This window comes from Notothenia rossii, assembly GCF_949606895.1.
Source record: "Notothenia rossii genome assembly, chromosome: 10".
Classification (NCBI taxonomy): Eukaryota; Metazoa; Chordata; class Actinopteri; order Perciformes; family Nototheniidae; genus Notothenia; species Notothenia rossii.
In genome coordinates, this window is record NC_136908.1 from 2484631 (window position 1) to 2505226 (window position 20596).

Below are 20596 nucleotides of genomic sequence, written 5' to 3' on the forward strand. Positions count from 1 at the left end.
GATTTGGCGTTTGTAATAGCTTTGGCTCGGTCTGAACTTGTTGTGAGTGGTGGAGGCTTAAATGCTAGCGGGAGTTGGGTTTGCACTTCAGTCTTTTTTCTTTTGGTACCGGTGATATTCGCGTTCGGGTGATGCCTTTTCAAATGAGTGTGCAAGTTTGATGTATTGCCAGCCGCGTAACCAATTTTAGTTAAACAATGCTTTGGTTCGGTCCACCTGTCTTTGTCCGTCGTCCTTGTACGTAACTGTGAAACCAAAATGTTCCCAAACCGGACACTTCAATGATGCTGGAGGATTTTCGAGCTCAACTTTATCTGCGTTCGCCATTTCGCCAGTTCCTCAAATTACTGACTAAATTTGAACGCATCCCTGCTCTCATAGTATGCCTCTCGTCCAATGAAATGACTTGCTCGCTCTATGACGCGTTGAACCCAATGTGAGCAAATTACTCTGAATGCTGCGACGCAGCACCTGAGATTACTTCCAAGAAGTTGTTCACGTTCTCAATTTTTTACGTTTAACATTATATTAGTTCGGTACACTTCGGTACACACGTGTACCGAACCGAAGGGCCCGTACCGAATAATTTCAGTACGGGTACGTGTACCGTTACACCCCTAATGGATGGATAGATAGAGAGAGAGATGGATGGATGGATGGATGGATGGATGGATGGATGGATGGATTTACTGTAAAACAGGCAGATGAAGGAGAGGAAACAGAGGAGGAAAAGGGGCAGGAGGGGGCTTAAAATGTCACTCAGTCTGAATTAACACTGAAGGCTGTGACTTTGTGACACACACACACACACACACACACACACACACACACACACACACACACACACACACACACACACACACACACACACACACAGCATCTCACTCATTACACAGTAAGAGTCAGTCAGCTGATCTCCACTCTGCATCAGAACTGTATTTCAGTGACGAGCCTCAAACTGTGTGACCTCACATTGAACTGGACTCTCCTTATCGTTATTCTTTACCTTTCCACTGATACAGTTAAACCCCCGTGGTGTGATGCAAAAACCCAGGTCTGATAAAAGCAAACGGTCGGCCCAAATCTCTGAACAGATGTATTCTGGACAGGAAAACTTAGAAAGAAATACAAACATCAAAAAACTAAACGAGATTGTAGTTCCAGCAATCCAAAATTCGATTCACAGGGAGCTAATAAGCTTGACTCGGACACGATACGTCCCAGGATAGTTGGTTTGTATTTGATACCTTTTGTTGAAGTAAAGAGTCAAACACATATTTTCTCAGGTCAAAAAACGATGTTGCTCTGGCTTCTTTCTCCTTCTCACACAGAAAATCACCAACAGCTGCCGTCGTCTATGCCGTCAATTTCACACGGCTGGTTCAAATAAATGATATGATAGCACTAACAACAAAGGATTATAATATTCAACTATATCAAACTATACATTTTAACATATGGCTCCTACAGAGATCAATGCATTAGATACGTTTGTTCCAAAAAGACCACAAGAAGGAAGATTTATAATAAGAAGAAAGGCTTGTTTATAATTGTAAATATAGTATTGATTTTATTTGTAATTACAAATGATTTCAAGTAAGGGATGCCTTAACGGGAAATATGTTTTTATGTGCCATTGCGTCATTACATTTTGACTGTCCCATTGTCAAAATGTAGTACCGATGTTTAAGGTTTATAGATAACATTATCAGCATGTTAGCATGTTAGCAGCATGCTAATGTGCCTCCCAGAGCCACACTAAGGAAACAAGAGGCGCTTTCACACCGCAGTACTTTTCCCACTTTAGTTCCGATATAGTTCCGAAATGTTGCGCTCACACCAAAAAGAGCCGGAACTAAAATTAGTTCATGAGAACCTTTTCAGTGTCTGCTAGAGAGCAGGGACTTCCGTGGGAGAAAAAGGTTCCTATATCTGATTGGCTGGGCTGATTGCAAACCACGCCCCGTAAAACTCCCAAAAAGTTTAGTGAAGCCGCCATTTTATTATCCTTGCATTAGCATTATTAGCATTAGCCCAGCGCAGCAACGGAGAGAGACTAACTTATGGCAACACAAAAGAAAACATGGGAGTGGTGGAGATGAGGAGGTGTCGGCGTTCTGGAGATTTACTCTGAAGGCTTCAGTAGAAGCTGCTTGGAGTCCCATCAGCTTCTACTGAAGCCAGTCCCCAACTCCGGGGACTTCCGGACGGGAACTTCGGGCGGCAGTATACGCCGTGAAGTTGTTTGCGTCCTGCCAGTAAACCCAAAGCAGAAGAAGAAGAAGTGACGACAGCGGCTTCATTTGACTAATCCTCCCTCAGGGACATATTATGGTGAGAACGCAATCTGTACTTAGTTCATCAGAACTAAAGAGTTCTGATGAACTAAGTTCTCATGAACCTTTGTGGGAAAAGTACTTGGTGTGAAAGCGCCTAATGGTGCTCTAGGAGGAGATTCAGGTGATAAGGTGGGGGGGTTACCTTGGTTGCTGATTGGCTAATGGTTACACAAGACAACACATTGTTATGACATCATAAAGTGGCAAAATTTGATCAGCTCATTTTCAGACAGGTTTTTATAGAAATGGTTCCTGAAACTTTCAGAGTCTCTTTCCACAGAGGGGACAAATGTTGATGTAGAAGAGACATGAAGAAGAGGGGACACATGTCGATGTAGAAGAGACATGAAGAAGAGGGGACACATGTTGATGTAGAAGAGACATGGAGAAGAGGGGACACATGTTGATGTAGAAGAGACATGGAGAAGTGGGGACACATGTTGATGTAGAAGAGACATGAAGAAGAGGGGACATATGTTGACGTAGAAGAGACATGGAGAAGAGGGGACACATGTTGATGTAGAAGAGACATGAAGAAGAGGGGACACATGTTGATGTAGAAGAGACATGGAGAAGTGGGGACACATGTTGACGTAGAAGAGACATGAAGAAGAGGGGACACATGTTGACGTAGAAGAGACATGAAGAAGAGGGGACACATGTTGACGTAGAAGAGACATGGAGAAGAGGGGACACATGTTGACGTAGAAGAGACATGGAGAAGAGGGGACACATGTTGATGTAGAAGAGACATGGAGAAGTGGATTTTGTATAATAGGTGACCCTTAAGGCTGTTAGCTCCAGGGGTTTAGCTGAAGTCCCTAACCAGTATAACCAGTGTGTGATTAGATCCTGCTGTTCCTTCCTGTGGACACCCCCCCTCCTCTAATAGGAATGTACTGAATGCTGTGTGTGTAGTGAAATGGAATGATCACAATGTGCTCTTCAATATCTGTCTCTCTCTCTGCAGAACTAAGTACATTCAAGGTCTCCTATTAGACTATTGTAGGCATATATTATAGGTCTCAGATATATACAAATATATAAAAAACATGTGTATGAAGTGTTTTGCTCAAAATACCAAACAGATAATGCATTTTAGACATCCCTCATATCCCTCTGTTTCAGCCCCTGCTACTAAAGGGATGATTCTGGGTCAGTAGCTAAATGTTGCCGTGCTGAAACGCCATATCATGCATTGTTTCTGATAGCAACGTTTCTGATAGGCCCGTGGGTGTAAAGCCCGCCCACATTTCAGATATGACGTCATATCGTACGCAAATCTGGATCAGCTCCGTTGTTCCCCGTTTTTAGAGATGTGGGTACGGAGGACAAGAGAGAGGGTTTTATTTCCTGACACTTAGTGAGTCTCCTGACACACCGGGGACACATACTTATATATCAAAGACAAGTGCAGTTTCATGATAGGACACCTTTGATATCTGTTTGAAATGTTATTTACTTTTTTCCTAAAAATTCTGACTTTCTCAAAAATCTGACTTTTTCTCAGAATCTCAAAATTCTGACTTTTTCTCAAAATCTCTCAATTCGGACTTTCTCTAAAAATGTCGGACTTTTTCTCAAAATTTCAAAATTCTGACGTTTTCTAAAAATTCTGACTTTCTCAACATTTGGACTTTTTCCCTAAAATTCGGACTTTCTCAAAATTCTGACTTTTTTCCTTAAAAAAATCAGATTTTTTCTCAACATTTTGATTTTTTTCCTACAAATTCAGACTTTTTCTCAGAATCTCAAAATTTGGACTTTTTCTCAGAATCTCAGAATTCTGACTTTTCCTCAAAATCTGGAAGTAGTCATCACATACAGAGCATCAACTAGGGGTGAAGTGTCTCAGGGACACAACGGGGTTTGAACCTGTGACCCCTGATCCCAACACCTACACACAACCCACTGCACCACACGCCTCCCACATACAGAGCATCAACTAGTTCCTGAACAGTGTCCTTCACATGCTGATATCCAAGAGAGGGAGCTACTCAGTCACAAGATGGAGGAATATAATAAACATTACCTGTCTCTCTCTCTCTCTGCAGATTTTCCTAATGTCGGTCACAGTGTTTCCCGTTCGGCTGCTGCTCGTCGCCTCCCTCATGTTTCTGGGCTGGCCGTTCGCCTTCATAGCCTCCATGGGACGCTCCGATTATATCATGGAGCCTCAGTCGTGGTGGAGAAGGTGTGTGTGTGTGTGTGTGTGTGTGTGTGTGTGTGTGTGTGTGTGTGTGTGTGTGTGTGTGTGTGTGTGTGTGTGTGTGTGTGTGTGTGTGTGTGTGTGTGTGTGTGTGTGTGTGTGTGTGTGTGTGTGTGTGTGTGTGTGTGTGTGTGTGTGTGTGTGTGTGTGTGTGTGTGTGTGTGTGTGCACCTGGTCAAAGACGCTATGTGTGTCTGTGTGTGTGTGTGTGTGTGTGTAAAGTGTTTAAATTATACTATGACATATTAAACACATTAACTTTTTAAAGAACGTCCTTACAAGATAAGATAGGACTTTGTTTATCCCGAAGGAAATTGTTGTGCCAGAGTTACACAAATACAATACACATCATATTCTAAAAATGAAATAACCATACAAATAAAAGCAATATTCTTTCAGTCACGGTTGCTTACAAATACTGAAACATAAAACCAGAACACAATCAAAAGTCTTCTTCATACTGTCTAACTACGCTTTCTTTATACATTATTCTGTGCTCCTCAGGTTTGTAGATGTGTGTCTTCGAGCCATCATGCGGGCCTTGTGGTTTTGTTCAGGTTTCCATTGGATAAAAGTGAAAGGAGAGCGAGCGAAACCTTCAGAAGTTCCAATTCTCACCATGGCCCCTCACTCCTCTTACTTTGATGCCATCCCGGTCACCATGAACATGTGCTCCATCGTCACCAAGCTGGAGAGCAGGAGCATTCCCGTCTGGGGAAGTGAGTGATTCTCCATTTTCAGAATCTGAATCTGTTCGAAAAATATCACTCACCGGCTTGAGCTCGAATCTCAGGATCCATGTATCTGTGATCCTCTCCAGAATGGAAGGAGTCATCACATACAGAGCATCAACTAGTTCCTGAACAGTGTCCTTCACATGCTGATATCCAAGAGAGGGAGTTACTCAGTCACTAGATGGAGGACTGCCGCTTCTTGTTATCATACATCCTGTCATGAACTAAATACTGAGTTTTTCTCTCAAAATTCTGACTTTTTCTCAAAATCTTGCAAAATTATGATTTTTTTTTCAAAATATCAAAATTCTGACTTTTTCTCAAAATTATGATTTTTTTTCTCAACATACCAAAATTCTGACTTTTTCTAAAAAATCTCAAAATTAGGACTTTTTCTCAAAATCATGCATTTTTCTCAAAATCATGAATTTTATTCAAAATCTAAAAATTCTGACTTTTTCTCAAAATATCAAAGATTATGACTTTTCCTCAAAAATATTTTATTTTCTCAAAATCAGGACTTTTTCTCAAAATTCGGACTTTTTCTCAAAATCTCAAAAATTATGACTTTTCCTCAAAATTATGATTTTTTTCTCAAAATCTCAAAATTCAGACTTTCTCTCAAAATCTCAAATTAGGACTTTTTCTCAAAATCTCAAAATCTCACTTTTTCTGAATACTAAAACGTTTTAATAATCACTCGTCCCCGGCTTGAGCTTGAACCTCAGGATCCATGTATCTGTGATCCTCTCCAGAATGGAAGTAGTCATCACATACAGAGCATCAACTAGTTCCTGAACAGTGTCCTTCACATGCTGATATCCAAGAGAGGGAGTTACTCAGTCCCAAGATGGAGGAATAGAAAGCAGTATTCAATGTTTACTTCAGATTAGCTCCACGTCAGAAATGATCATGCTTGTCATATGTCTCTCTCCATAGAGGCTGAATCATCATGTTAATCACATAGCTATCATATGCCTCAAACAGTCCTGATGCTCTTCTAGGTAATCACACATCCTGTCATGTTCTCAGCTACAGTTGATACCTTTGTTAGCATGTACTCTCATGTGGGAAGAGGACATTCAGGATTTCCCCATCAGTATCAGAATACCTCTATTCGTCCCGCAGAGGGGAACTTTACTTTGTTACAGCAGAAAAGAGCCAAAGACCGCTAACAGTTAACTAAGAAGCATGTATAAAACAAAAAGTAGAAGTACTCAGGTCTTGTTGTTGACAGCCAGGTTTCCTTTCAGTCTCTGGCTCTTCTGTGTTTTTCCTCTCTTGTTCTGACATCTAAAATCTTCCTCCAGCTCTGATCAGCTACATCAGGCCGGTGTTCGTGTTTCGCTCGGATCAAGCCTCCAGAAGAAAGACTGTGGAGGAGATCAAGAGGAGAGCCAATTCTGGAGGGGAGTGGCCTCAGGTAATCAATCCAACTTTATTTATACAGCACATTTAGAGTTGACCAAAGTGCTCTACATCGATAAATATATAAAAAGCAGCATAAATACATTTAGACAAAACCGATAGGACCAAAAAACAAATGTAAACGCACGAGACAATAAAACCACGGACTGAACATTTTAAAACACAACAAAATAGAAAACCAAGGTAACAACTTGGACATCGAACAACTGATCAAATGTCAGGTTCAAAATAATGAGTGAGATCAACAGTGTGTGTTTATGTACCCTGATGTGTGACATGTACTTGTTTCAGATCATGATATTCCCAGAGGGAACGTGCACCAACAGGTCGGGGCTCATCTTGTACAAAGCTGGTATGTGTTCAAACCCCTTCTGGTTTCAAGAGATGGCAAAAGTAAACAGATTCTAAAAATACTCTGGTAGAAGTAGAAGTACTGACTGAACTTCTTTACTCAAGTAAAAGTAAAGAAGTATGGGCTTCGAAATGTACTTTAATAAAAAGGCCCCATAACTACCGTCTACCGGCAGTGGCTCAGTCAGTAGGGGCTTGGACTGTGATCCGTAGGGTCGCCACTTCAAGTCCCCGACCAGACCTAAATATGGAGTGTGGACTGCTACTTGGAGAGTTCCCAGTTCACCTCCTGGGCCCTGCCGTTGTGCCCTGGAGCAAGGCACCGGACTAGACTCCTGGTGCTAGACTCCTGGTACTAGACTCCTAGTGCTAGACTCCTAGTGCTAGACTCCTGGTGCTAGACTCCTAGTACTAGACTCCTGGTACTAGACTCCTGGTACTAGACTCCTGGTGCTAGACTCCTAGTGCTAGACTCCTGATGCTAGACTCCTAGTACTAGACTCTTGGTACTAGACTCCTGGTACTAGACTCCTGGTACTAGACTCCTGGTGCTAGACTCCTAGTGCTAGACTCCTGGTGCTAGACTCCTGGTGCTAGACTCCTAGTACTAGACTCTTGGTACTAGACTCCTGGTACTAGACTCCTGGTGCTAGACTCCTAGTGCTAGACTCCTGATGCTAGACTCCTAGTACTAGACTCTTGGTACTAGACTCCTGGTACTAGACTCCTAGTACTAGACTCCTGGTGCTAGACTCCTAGTACTAGACTCCTGGTGCTAGACTCCTGGTGCTAGACTCCTGGTGCTAGACTCCTAGTGCTAGACTCCTGGTGCTAGACTCCTGGTACTAGACTCCTGGTGCTAGACTCCTAGTACTAGACTCCTGGTGCTAGACTCCTAGTGCTAGACTCCTGGTACTAGACTCCTGGTGCTAGACTCCTGGTACTAGACTCTTAGTACTAGACTCCTGGTGCTAGACTCCTGGTACTAGACTCCTGGTGCTAGACTCCTGGTGCTAGACTCCTAGTGCTAGACTCCTAGTGCTAGACTCCTGGTGCTAGACTCCTAGTGCTAGACTCCTAGTGCTAGACTCCTAGTGCTAGACTCCTGGTACTAGACTCTTAGTACTAGACTCCTGGTACTAGACTCCTGGTACTAGACTCCTGGTGCTAGACTCCTGGTGCTAGACTCCTGGTGCTAGACTCCTAGTGCTAGACTCCTGGTGCTAGACTCCTAGTGCTAGACTCCTAGTGCTAGACTCCTAGTGCTAGACTCCTGGTACTAGGATGGGTTGTTTGGAAAATGTAAGAAGTAGAAAGTACAGGTATTTGTGTTCAACATGTAAGAAGTCAAAGTAACTCGTCAGAAAAATAAGTCGTGGAGTAAAGTAGTGATACCAGAAACATGTACTTACAGTAAGTACAGTAACTAAGTATTTGTACTCCACTACTTCACAGTTTGTGGTTCTTTGTAATTTCAAGTCCAGGGTGTGTCTGTGTGTTAATAATAGCTGTGTGATCATTTCATTCCCAGCAGTGTTGGGTTCAGTTTCTTGCTCAGAGGCACATAAACAGGACTGGTATCTTTTTTTGGGGTTTTGTCTTTCTGCTCACATCCGGTGTTCCATTGTTCCCTTCCTGCTCTGTTTAATCCCCTTTCTTCCAGTCTGTCATTCTGTAATTCCCAGTAAGCCCTGTTGGTCACACTCTGTCCTGCTCTGTGTGTGTGTGTGTCCAGCTTGATCTGTCTGTTGTGTGTTACTAGTCCTCTCTGGACGTGTCTCCTCTCATTATGTCTCTTCACTGGCTCCCAGCACAACAGTGTGTGTGTGTGTGTGTGTGTGTGTACCTGGTCAAAGAGGCCGTGTGTGTGTGTGTGTGTGTGTGTGTGTGTGTGTGTGTGTGTGTGTGTGTGTGTGTGTGTGTGTGTGTGTGTGTGTGTGTGTGTGTGTGTGTGTGTGTGTGTGTGTGTGTGTGTGTGTGTGTGTGTGTGTGTGTGTGTGTGTGTGTGTGTGTGTGTGTGTGTGTGTGTGTGTGTGTGTGTGTGTGTGTGTGTGTGTGTGTGTGTGTGTGTGTGTGTGTGTGTGTCTGGTCAAAGAGGGTGTGTGTGTACCTGGTCAAAGAGGGTGTGTGTGTGTGTATAACGTGCAGCAACCTTCAGTCGCTTTGCCTAATCTAAAAGCCTTTTAATGAGCAGACCCCTCACTATAGTCACATTGTTATTTTGTATGAGCACTTTGATGTTCTCATGTGCAGCTCGAGCAATATTTGAAGCCAATATTGTTTGTTTGGATATCAAATGTATCATGTTTGATGATGGCAGTTCCTCTTTGAAAAGCTCAGAGTTCATGTTATTCCTGTTTAACACGTTTTCTACCTCCACCTCCTTTAGAGGTGTTACAGCGGGAGTTTGCCACACCTATTTACACCCCTTTCATCCAGGTATTATTCTGCAGGAGAGGACTCTTTAAAGTAGAGGCACTACATACTGATATACACCTGAACATCAGCAGGAGAGGACTCTTTAAAGTAGAGACACTACATACTGATATACACCTGAACATCAGCAGGAGAGGACTCTTTAAAGTAGAGACACTACATACTGATATACACCTGAACATCAGCAGGAGAGGACTCTTTAAAGTAGAGACACTACATACTGATATACACCTGAACATCAGCAGGAGAGGACTCTTTAAAGTAGAGACACTACATACTGATATACACCTGATCATCAGCAGGAGAGGACTCTTTAAAGTAGAGACACTACATACTGATATACACCTGAACATCAGCAGGAGAGGACTCTTTAAAGTAGAGACACTACATACTGATATACACCTGAACATCAGCAGGAGAGGACTCTTTAAAGTAGAGACACTACATACTGATATACACCTGAACATCAACAGGAGAGGACTCTTTAAAGTAGAGACACTACATACTGATATACACCTGATCATCAGCAGGAGAGGACTCTTTAAAGTAGAGACACTACATACTGATATACACCTGAACATCAACAGGAGAGGACTCTTTAAAGTAGAGACACTACATACTGATATACACCTGAACATCAGCAGGAGAGGACTCTTTAAAGTAGAGACACTACATACTGATATACACCTGAACATCAACAGGAGAGGACTCTTTAAAGTAGAGACACTACATACTGATATACACCTGAACATCAGCAGGAGAGGACTCTTTAAAGTAGAGACACTACATACTGACATACACCTGAACATCAGCAGGAGAGGACTCTTTAAAGTAGAGACACTACATACTGATATACACCTGAACATCAGCAGGAGAGGACTCTTTAAAGTAGAGACACCACATACTGATATACACCTGAACATCAGCAGGAGAGGACTCTTTAAAGTAGAGACACTACATACTGATATACACCTGAACATCAGCAGGAGAGGACTCTTTAAAGTAGAGACACTACATACTGATATACACCTGAACATCAGCAGGAGAGGACTCTTTAAAGTAGAGACACTACATACTGATATACACCTGAACATCAGCAGGAGAGGACTCTTTAAAGTAAAGACACTACATACTGATATACACCTGAACATCAGCAGGAGAGGACTCTTTAAAGTAGAGACACTACATACTGATATACACCTGAACATCAGCAGGAGAGGACTCTTTAAAGTAGAGGTGCTACATACTGATATACACCTGAACATCAACAGGAGAGGACTCTTTAAAGTAGAGACACTACATACTGATATACACCTGAACATCAGCAGGAGAGGACTCTTTAAAGTAGAGACACTACATACTGATATACACCTGAACATCAGCAGGAGAGGACTCTTTAAAGTAGAGACACTACATACTGATATACACCTGAACATCAGCAGGAGAGGACTCTTTAAAGTAGAGGTGCTACATACTGATATACACCTGAACATCAACAGGAGAGGACTCTTTAAAGTAGAGACACTACATACTGATATACACCTGAACATCAGCAGGAGAGGACTCTTTAAAGTAGAGACACTACATACTGATATACACCAGAACATCAGCAGGAGAGGACTCTTTAAAGTAGAGACACTACACACTGATATACACCTGAACATCAGCAGGAGAGAACTCTTTAAAGTAGAGACACTACATACTGATATACACCTGAACATCAGCAGGAGAGGACTCTTTAAAGTAGAGACACTACATACTGATATACACCAGAACATCAGCAGGAGAGGACTCTTTAAAGTAGAGACACTACACACTGATATACACCTGAACATCAGCAGGAGAGAACTCTTTAAAGTAGAGACACTACACACTGATATACACCTGAACATCAGCAGGAGAGGACTCTTTAAAGTAGAGACACTACATACTGATATACACCTGAACATCAGCAGGAGAGGACTCTTTAAAGTAGAGGTGCTACATACTGAGATACACCTGAACATCAACAGGAGAGGACTCTTTAAAGTAGAGACACTACATACTGATATACACCTGAACATCAGCAGGAGAGGACTCTTTAAAGTAGAGACACTACATACTGATATACACCAGAACATCAGCAGGAGAGGACTCTTTAAAGTAGAGACACTACACACTGATATACACCTGAACATCAGCAGGAGAGGACTCTTTAAAATATGCATTAAGCAGTTTAAGAACCACATGAGTTAGTGAGAACAAGACAAAGCCAGAATAAGAGTTAATATTCAACTCACCTCCATCTGGTTATGCTGCTCTATCAGTCCACTATGTAAATGTGCAACCGTTTGCCCATCGTAGCCGTATCAACTGTACCGTTTATAGCTCTGACCCCAGGTAGAGAATTAAGGTTTAAGCTCACTAGTAAAAAGAAGCCCATTCTCATCCATTCAAAGCACACACAGTAGTACATGTCATCTATCTTCTGTCATCAGAGGGACATTAAAGAGTTATACTGAGGTGGTGAACTTATCAATCATCTTAGCCAGAACATGACTCAGCTATTTCTGTCTCTTTGCTGTAGTAAAGACACCTAGAGGTGGGAAGTAGTAGAGTACAATTACTTCGTTAGTGTACTTATGTACATTTTTCTGGTATCAGTACTTTACTCCACTACTTATTTTTCTGATGACTTTTTACTTTGACTTCTTACATTTTGAACACAGACACCTGTGCTTTCTACTTCTTACATGTTGAACACAAATACCTGTACTTTCTACTTCTTACATGTTGAACACAAATACCTGTACTTTCTACTTCTTACATGTTGAACTCAAATACCTGTACTTTCTACTTCTTACATGTTGAACTCAAATACCTGTACTTTCTACTTCTTACATTTCCAAACCGGCTGGTTCCTTTAGTTTGAAGGTGTGTTTGGTGGCTTGATCATTATTATTTAAACCAGGGGAGTCAAACTCAAATACACAGTGGGCCAAATAAAAAAATGGGTACTAGTGGAGGGGCGGACTGGTTCAATGTTTATTGCAGAACTTATTGAAATGAACTTATTGCACATATTAAACCTGGAACTAACAAAGCTTCAATGATTGCCTATAAAAACAACATTAAACATTAAATAATCAGTTCATTCATTTCTTATGGCTCTATCTGCAGCTTCTCCAGAGTCATTTCTTATGAGTACATTTTCCCACAGGCCAACAACAGCTTCAACAAAACTATTTCCCTCAAAGAGAAACCAAACATGCCCTGTTGTCGTGAGAGAGAAAGTGCAGAAGGAAACATCCATTAAACTCAGTGTGCTGCTCTGTGATGCTAGCTCAGATACTTGGCATCTCATCTCGGGTGCAAGGTCATCAATGTTTGGGCTCAGGCTCTGAGCTGAGGAGACCCTCAGGATGGAGAGAAGGTGTGCGTGCAATATACCGGAGGGCCAGATCTAATAGGAATTAGAAATTATCCTGCGGGCCGAAATTAAATCCACCAAGGGCCTGATTTGGCCCCCGGGCCTTGAGTTTGACACATGTGGTTTAGAGTCATTGCGTGCCTATTGATTTGAACACGATCCGTGTATCCATCATTTCCTGGTCTTCTCTAAAGAAGAGGGACCAATGAAAACGTTGTCATGTTGCCGTTGTTCAGCATGGAAACATTCATTAGCTAACAATGACATTATTGTTCTATTAATATAAAGGGAGGTCAGGTACTCTTTAAAACAGCTGCTAGTTATGGGTACTTTTTACTGAAGTACATTTCAAAGCCTCTTTACTTTGACTTGAGTAAAGAAGTTTAGTCAGTACTTCTACTTTTACCAGAGTATTTTTAAACACGAGTATCTGTACTTCTACTCGAGTAAAGGATGTGTGTACTTTTGCCATCTCTGCCTAAAATCAGAGTGTTATTTGTATATGCGAGATTTTCTTTCTCTCTTCTCACCTCCTTCCTCTCTTTTCTTTCTCAGGTGCTTTCATACCAGGACTCCCAGTGCAGCCCGTGGTGCTACGCTACCCAAACAAACTGGTAAACACTCTTTTTAAACCTTCCAATACTTTTAAATCCTTCCAATACCTGATCCATACCTCTAACTTTGGACATAGTTACACACACTGATGTAATGGTTTCATTACCTCTTTCCCAGTATGAGCTTCTCTTGTGTTTAATGACTTCATGTTCTAGTTGGATGATATTTCATCCCCTTCTTTCTCTCTTTATCCATCTCACACACACACACACACACACACACACACACACACACACACACACACACACACACACACACACACACACACACACACACACACACACACACACACACACACACTGATGCACTTTTTAATAAAGCTTTTGTCTGTTTCCTTTGTGCTGACTTCAGTCACTGTGCTTCAGTCACTGTCCTGACTTCAGTCACTGTGCTTCAGTCACTGTGTTGACTCCAGTCACTGTGCTGACTCCAGTCACTGTGCTGACTTCAGTCACTGTGTTGACTTCAGTCACTGTGCTGACTCCAGTCACTGTGCTGACTTCAGTCACTGTGCTGACTTCAGTCACTGTGTTGACTCCAGTCACTGTGCTGACTCCAGTCACTGTGCTGACTTCAGTCACTGTGTTGACTTCAGTCACTGTGCTGACTCCAGTCACTGTGTTGACTTCAGTCACTGTGCTTCAGTCACTGTGCTTCAGTCACTGTGCTGACTCCAGTTAAGTGAGGCCAGAAAAGCCTGAATAAGACTCCTTATTCCTGCCCCAGTCTTTCCATTTCCATCTGTTTCCATTCGTTTAGCTGTAGAGGAACTTTGGAAAAGGAAACAGAAGACTCAGCCAAAAACATCCACTCTCCAAATCCTAACATATTAACCTTTCTCTATCTACAACACAACTTAAGCAACACCAACAAACTTCAAAGGAAGCTTGTCTGAATAGTTTTGGGTTTATCTGTGCGTGGTTTTATTATAAAGTAGAAGTACTCAGATCTTGTACTTGAGTAAAAGTAGAAGTACTCAGATCATGTACTTGAGTAAAAGTAGAAGTACTCAGATCTTGTTCTTGAGTAAAAGTAGAAGTACTCAGATCTTGTTCTTGAGTAAAAGTAGAAGTACTCAGATCTTGTTCTTGAGTAAAAGTAGAAGTACTCAGATCTTGTTCTTGAGTAAAATTAGAAGTACTCAGATCGTGTACTTGAGTAAAAGTAGAAGTACTCAGATCTTGTTCTTGAGTAAAAGTAGAAGTACTCAGATCTTGTACTTGAGTAAAAGTAGAAGTACTCAGATCTTGTTCTTGAGTAAAATTAGAAGTACTCAGATCGTGTACTTGAGTAAAAGTAGAAGTACTCAGATCTTGTTCTTGAGTAAAAGTAGAAGTACTCAGATCTTGTACTTGAGTGAAAGTACAAGTACTCAGATCCTGTACTTGAGTAAAAGTAGAAGTACTCAGATCGTGTACTTGAGTAAAAGTAGAAGTACTCAGATCTTGTACTTGAGTAAAAGTATAAGTACTCAGATCTTGTACTTGAGTAAAAGTAGAAGTACTCAGATCTTGTACTTGAGTAAAAGTAGAAGTACTCAGATCTTGTTCTTGAGTGAAAGTAGAAGTGCTCAGATCTTGTACTTGAGTAAAAGTAGAAGTACTCAGATCTTGTACTTGAGTAAAAGTAGAAGTCCTCAGATCTTGTACTTGAGTAAAAGTAGAAGTACTCAGATCTTGTACTTGAGTGAAAGTAGAAGTGCTCAGATCTTGTACTTGAGTAAAAGTAGAAGTACTCAGATCTTGTACTTGAGTAAAAGTAGAAGTACTCAGATCTTGTACTTGAGTAAAAGTAGAAGTACTCAGATCTTGTACTTGAGTAAAAGTAGAAGTACTCAGATCTTGTTCTTGAGTGAAAGTAGAAGTGCTCAGATCTTGTACTTGAGTAAAAGTAGAAGTACTCAGATCTTGTACTTGAGTAAAAGTAGAAGTCCTCAGATCTTGTACTTGAGTAAAAGTAGAAGTACTCAGATCTTGTACTTGAGTGAAAGTAGAAGTGCTCAGATCTTGTACTTGAGTAAAAGTAGAAGTACTCAGATCTTGTACTTGAGTAAAAGTAGAAGTACTCAGATCTTGTACTTGAGTAAAAGTAGAAGTACTCAGATCTTGTACTTGAGTAAAAGTATAAGTACTCAGATCGTGTACTTGAGTAAAAGTAGAAGTACTCAGATCTTGTACTTGAGTAAAAGTAGAAGTACTCAGATCTTGTACTTGAGTAAAAGTAGAAGTACTCAGGTCTTGTACTTGAGTAAAAGTAGAAGTACTCAGATCTTGTACTTGAGTAAAAGTAGAAGTACTCAGAGTACTCAGATCTTGTTCTTGAGTAAAAGTAGAAGTACTCAGATCTTGTACTTGAGTAAAAGTAGAAGTACCAGAGTGTAGGAATACTCTGTTACAGTAAAAGTCCTGCATTCAAAATGCTCCTCAAGTGAAAGTAGAAAAGTATTCTCATCAAAATATAGTGAAAGACAGTAAAAGTAGTCATTGTGCAGATTGGTCCATTTCAGAATAATAAATATGATATGTTTTATAATGATTGATCATGAAAGTGTTCTCAAAGCTGGTAAAGGTGCAGCTAGTTTGAATGACTTTGTATACTGCAGGGTAGCTGGTGGATTTACTCCAGGTGGAACTAAAGTCTGATTTAACACTTGATTATATTTCACATCATTCATCCACATCTGTAAAGTAACTAAAGGTATAAATACATGTAGTGGAGGAAAAGTACACCATGTACCTCTGAACTGTAGAGGAGTAGAAGTACACAGTGGCATTCGATTGTTCTTCAGTACAGTACTTGAGTAGTCAGTCACTGCAATCTTCAGCATGTGAGCACCTGGTTGTTCAAGTGTCCACACCACACTTGTGTAAATACCACACTGTAACATGGTTGGCGTATTAACTAGTTGTTTTGTCACAAAGTCAACAAACTGAAATGCAAAGGGAGTGACCTTTCCCGTTCCCATGATGGACGTAAAACCAGCTTTCAAACTACACATAAATCCTTTTGTACGGTGGCAGTCAAATATTCAAGTGGTGTAACAATAAGGAGGACACATGTCTGTAGGAGAGGCAGATTTAACCCTCTATGGCAAAAACATTTTTCACCATATGTTTTAGGAGCTTAGGGGTCCCTGATATTATATCAATTTTAACATGTGACCCCCCCACACCCCTCAACTAGGGGTTTGTTTGTTGCCTCAGGGCAACACTGTGCTAAGAGGGTATTGAAACACCAAGGATTTCTACAATTCAGAATAAATAGAAAAAGCAACTCTATATGAATTCAAAAGGTTTTCTGTGTGTGTGTGTGTGTGTGTGTGTGTGTGTGTGTGTGTGTGTGTGTGTGTGTGTGTGTGTGTGTGTGTGTGTGTGTGTGTGTGTGTGTGTGTGTGTGTGTGTGTGTGTGTGTGTGTGTGTGTGTGTGTGTGTGTGTGTGTGTGTGTGTGTGTGTGTGTGTGTGTGTGTGTGTGTGTGTGTGTGTGTGTGTGTGTGTGTGTGGATGGTAAAGTAAAAACATTGATTAGGTTTATCATTTGCACACTTGTATGATATTGCCTGGTAAAAAGTGGTCTAAGTGGCACAGTGAGGCAATGCACAAAAAAACATAGTTTTAGCTAATTAATAAATACATAATAAGTCTTTAAACAATCAAATATACTTCTTTACGTATTCATGCACATGCATTTATTTTTTATTTTAAGTTGTGTACATTTCTAATATGTTAAAAAGTGAAATGTATCTTACCAAGTGGTGGCCCTGAGTCCCCTGCAGCTTTGCTTGCAGAAAGGACAGCTCCACCCCCAGACCAAATCCACACCCATATCATTCCCTCATTTTATTAGACACCAGCATGTCAGGTGACATTGTGTATATTTAAAAAAATAAAAGTATTTAGAGGGCCAGTGTGAGGTCTAAAAAAGTGGTTTGTTGCCTGAGTATGCCATAGAGCAGGGGTGGGGAACCTTTTTCCTCTCGAGGGCCATTTCAATTTTTTCAACATCCTCCGAGGGCCGTACAAATTATTGACCTCTGCTTAAAAATACTAAAATCACAGCTCATTCATTTGGCCTTTCTTTCATGCTGTGCAAAGAAAAAGCAACCTCTGAATCCAGATATCTTACCATGTCTCGCGCATTCATTCACGTGCACGGTTGTGGCATGAACACCAAAACAGAAAGATATGGACACAAGATATGTGCAAATGTATTTAGTTTCCTATCCATGTGGACATGATTTAAGTGAGGGGGGGGGGGGGGAGACCCAACCTCCTCTAGGGGGGTCCCATGCTCCCCCGGAAAGATTTTTTTTTTAAATGTTGAAGTTAAAAGCATCAATCTGGTGCACTTTGAGAGCAACATTATGAGATCTATGGATACATCTCTCAACATCCATATGAAACACAACTGTAAGCAGATTTTTCTTTATGGATATTTTACAAATCACTTCCCTTTCAAACTGTATTCTTATTTATTAATAACAACTTTCTTTTACTGTCATTCATTATTTTATACCTGTTTACTTTATTCTCTTGTTTATAATAACTATAATGATCATATAAAGATGTGCCTTTACCTCACTGGTTGTAGAAAAAGCTTCTTATATTCGTTAGCATAGCTAGCTAACCAGATGCTAATAACAACAAAGTTATTGACTGTATGATCAGTATGACAGATGAACAGATCGCCACTGGGCTTTCAACTAAAGACACAGCCACGCACAAACTGCTGCATGTGTACAGCTCCTTATGGGTACTTTAATTTGTGAAGTGCTGGAGCCGCGTTCTGGTGCTCTCCGTTAGAACTACACTCCTGTCAGACGACACATATACCACGTGATGACACGTTAGGCTCGTGTTGTGTTCAAGGACCCTGACCTTGGCCAGGAAAAAAAGGCACTCGCTTGTTTAATTATTTTGCGGTCTAGATTTCTTTAATTTTTTTCTTTTTTGCGTGTGTTTATAAATGACCTCGAGGGCCGTACCAAATGGTCTCGCGGGCCGTATACGGCCCGGAGGCCGGAGGTTCCCCACCCCTGCCATAGAGGGAGTGATGTTGAACTGCAGCGTTAACAGTGTAATTGGAGATAATGACTGAAGAGTGTCACAACAGTTATATTACAAATCATTATGGCAGTAATAAGGCAGCAGTAATTACTATTATGTATAACACACACACACACACACACACACACACACACACACACACACACACACACACACACACACACACACACACACACACACACACACACACACACACCTTAGAAACATAACAGAGCAGTCGGGGGACTTCTGAGAAAGGAAACTCTTTATTCCGTTTGTGTGTTTGTTCTGAAGCGTTTCCTCTTTCTGCTTCCTCTCCACAGGATACGATTACATGGACGTGGCAGGGTCCTGGAGCGTGAGTGTTTTTTGTTTTTGTGTCCCACACACACACACACGGTATGGAAATATAACACCAACAGAGATGGCAAAAGTACAAACACTTTACTCAAGTAGAAGTACAGATACTCGTGTTTAAAAATACTCTGGTGAAAGTAGAAGTACTGACTAAACTTCTTTCCTCAAGTCAAAGTAAAGAGGCTTTGAAATGTACTTCAGTAAAAAGTACCCATAACTTTGTGTCCTTGGGCAAGACACTTCACCATACTTTGCTAATATGTGCAATATGTAATGTAAAGTGCTTTGAGCATTCGGAAAAGTGCTCTAATAAATGTTTTAAAACTAAAGGAACCAGCCCGTTTGGAAAATGTGAGAAGTAGAAAGTACAGGTATTTGGGTTCAACATGTAAGAAGTAGAAAGTACAGGTATTTGGGTTCAACATGTAAGAAGTAGAAAGTACAGGTATTTGAGTTCAACATGTAAGAAGTAGAAAGTACAGGTATTTGGGTTCAACATGTAAGAAGTAGAAAGTACAGGTATTTGAGTTCAACATGTAAGAAGTAGAAAGTACAGGTATTTGAGTTCAACATGTAAGAAGTAGAAAGTACAGGTATTTGAGTTCAACATGTAAGAAGTAGAAAGTTCAGGTATTTGAGTTCAACATGTAAGAAGTAGAAAGTACAGGTATTTGAGTTCAACATGTAAGAAGTAGAAAGTACAGGTATTTGTGTTCAACATGTGAGAAGTAGAAAGTATAGGTATTTGTGTTCAACATGTAAGAAGTAGAAAGTACAGGTATTTGGGTTCAACATGTAAGAAGTAGAAAGTAAAAAGTCATCAGAAAAATAAGTAGTGGAGTAAAGTACTGATACCAGAAAGATGTACTTAAATACAGTAACAAAGTATTTGTACTCCACTCTTCTGTCTTCCAGGTTCAAACTCCTGTGGCTCACGCTGTGCCAACTTCACAATCCCTTTGAGATAGAGGTGAGTGGGTTATGAGCAAGAAGTCTGTAAAACTTCACATTCTCTCTCCTGTGTTTCAGACACAGGTACGGGCTAATGTTGCCCGGGCAACGGCCCTTTTGCCCTTTTTGGCTGACCTGCCCCTCCGGAGAGAGCAAGAGTTAATTTGTTTCTGTTGTGACCAAATAAACATGATAATCCCACAATTAGTATTGAAGCGTCTCGCTGCGATATAACACCCCTTGTCAGCGCTGTCATCTGCCCCCAGTCACGTGACTTTGATTACAATATGCCAGCTGAAAGCAAAGGACAGCCTCCGGCCTCATATCGCTCTGGTGATCACACCAAATGCCCGCCTGACTTTGGTGGGAAATCCCCGGGTCAATCTGTCCCCGGAAAATGGTCCCCGTTTTTAAATATGCTTATATTGATTTTGAGTTGTTCTCATGGCAGTTAGAGTATAGGGACAAACCAGGGACTTTACTTCTTCATGACACCGTCGTTATTTATATATACCCCTAAATATACTTGTTATTGTGCTTCTGTCTTTCTGTGTCTTTCCATCTGTAAACTCCCTCAACGGGCCGCTCGCTCTCTTCTCTTGATCGCCCTTTCTCAGGAGAACACTTCACTGTCCCGCTTCATTGTAGGATTTCTGCCCATGTCTCTACTTTAGTTTGACCATCTCTGTTATTAAAGTGGACCTATCATGCTATATTTGAATAA

The 20596-nt window shown here is 41.1% G+C and overlaps 1 protein-coding gene across 1 annotated transcript in view; it reads left to right on the top strand.

The window, feature by feature from the left end:
- LOC307022057 (lysophosphatidylcholine acyltransferase 1-like) overlaps window positions 1-20286 on the top strand; it is a gene marked incomplete at its 3' end in the record, with an annotated part of 42608 nt that extends 22322 nt beyond the window's left edge. The window contains exons 2-10 of the mRNA XM_079654631.1: window positions 4394-4533; window positions 5053-5267; window positions 6593-6705; window positions 7002-7062; window positions 13462-13520; window positions 18888-18922; window positions 19837-19891; window positions 19951-19956; window positions 20167-20286. Of these exons, the coding sequence (XP_079510757.1) occupies window positions 4394-4533; window positions 5053-5267; window positions 6593-6705; window positions 7002-7062; window positions 13462-13520; window positions 18888-18922; window positions 19837-19891; window positions 19951-19956; window positions 20167-20286 (804 nt within the window). The remainder of the gene's footprint in view (window positions 1-4393; window positions 4534-5052; window positions 5268-6592; window positions 6706-7001; window positions 7063-13461; window positions 13521-18887; window positions 18923-19836; window positions 19892-19950; window positions 19957-20166) is intronic.
- Window positions 20287-20596: the final 310 nt, after the last annotated feature.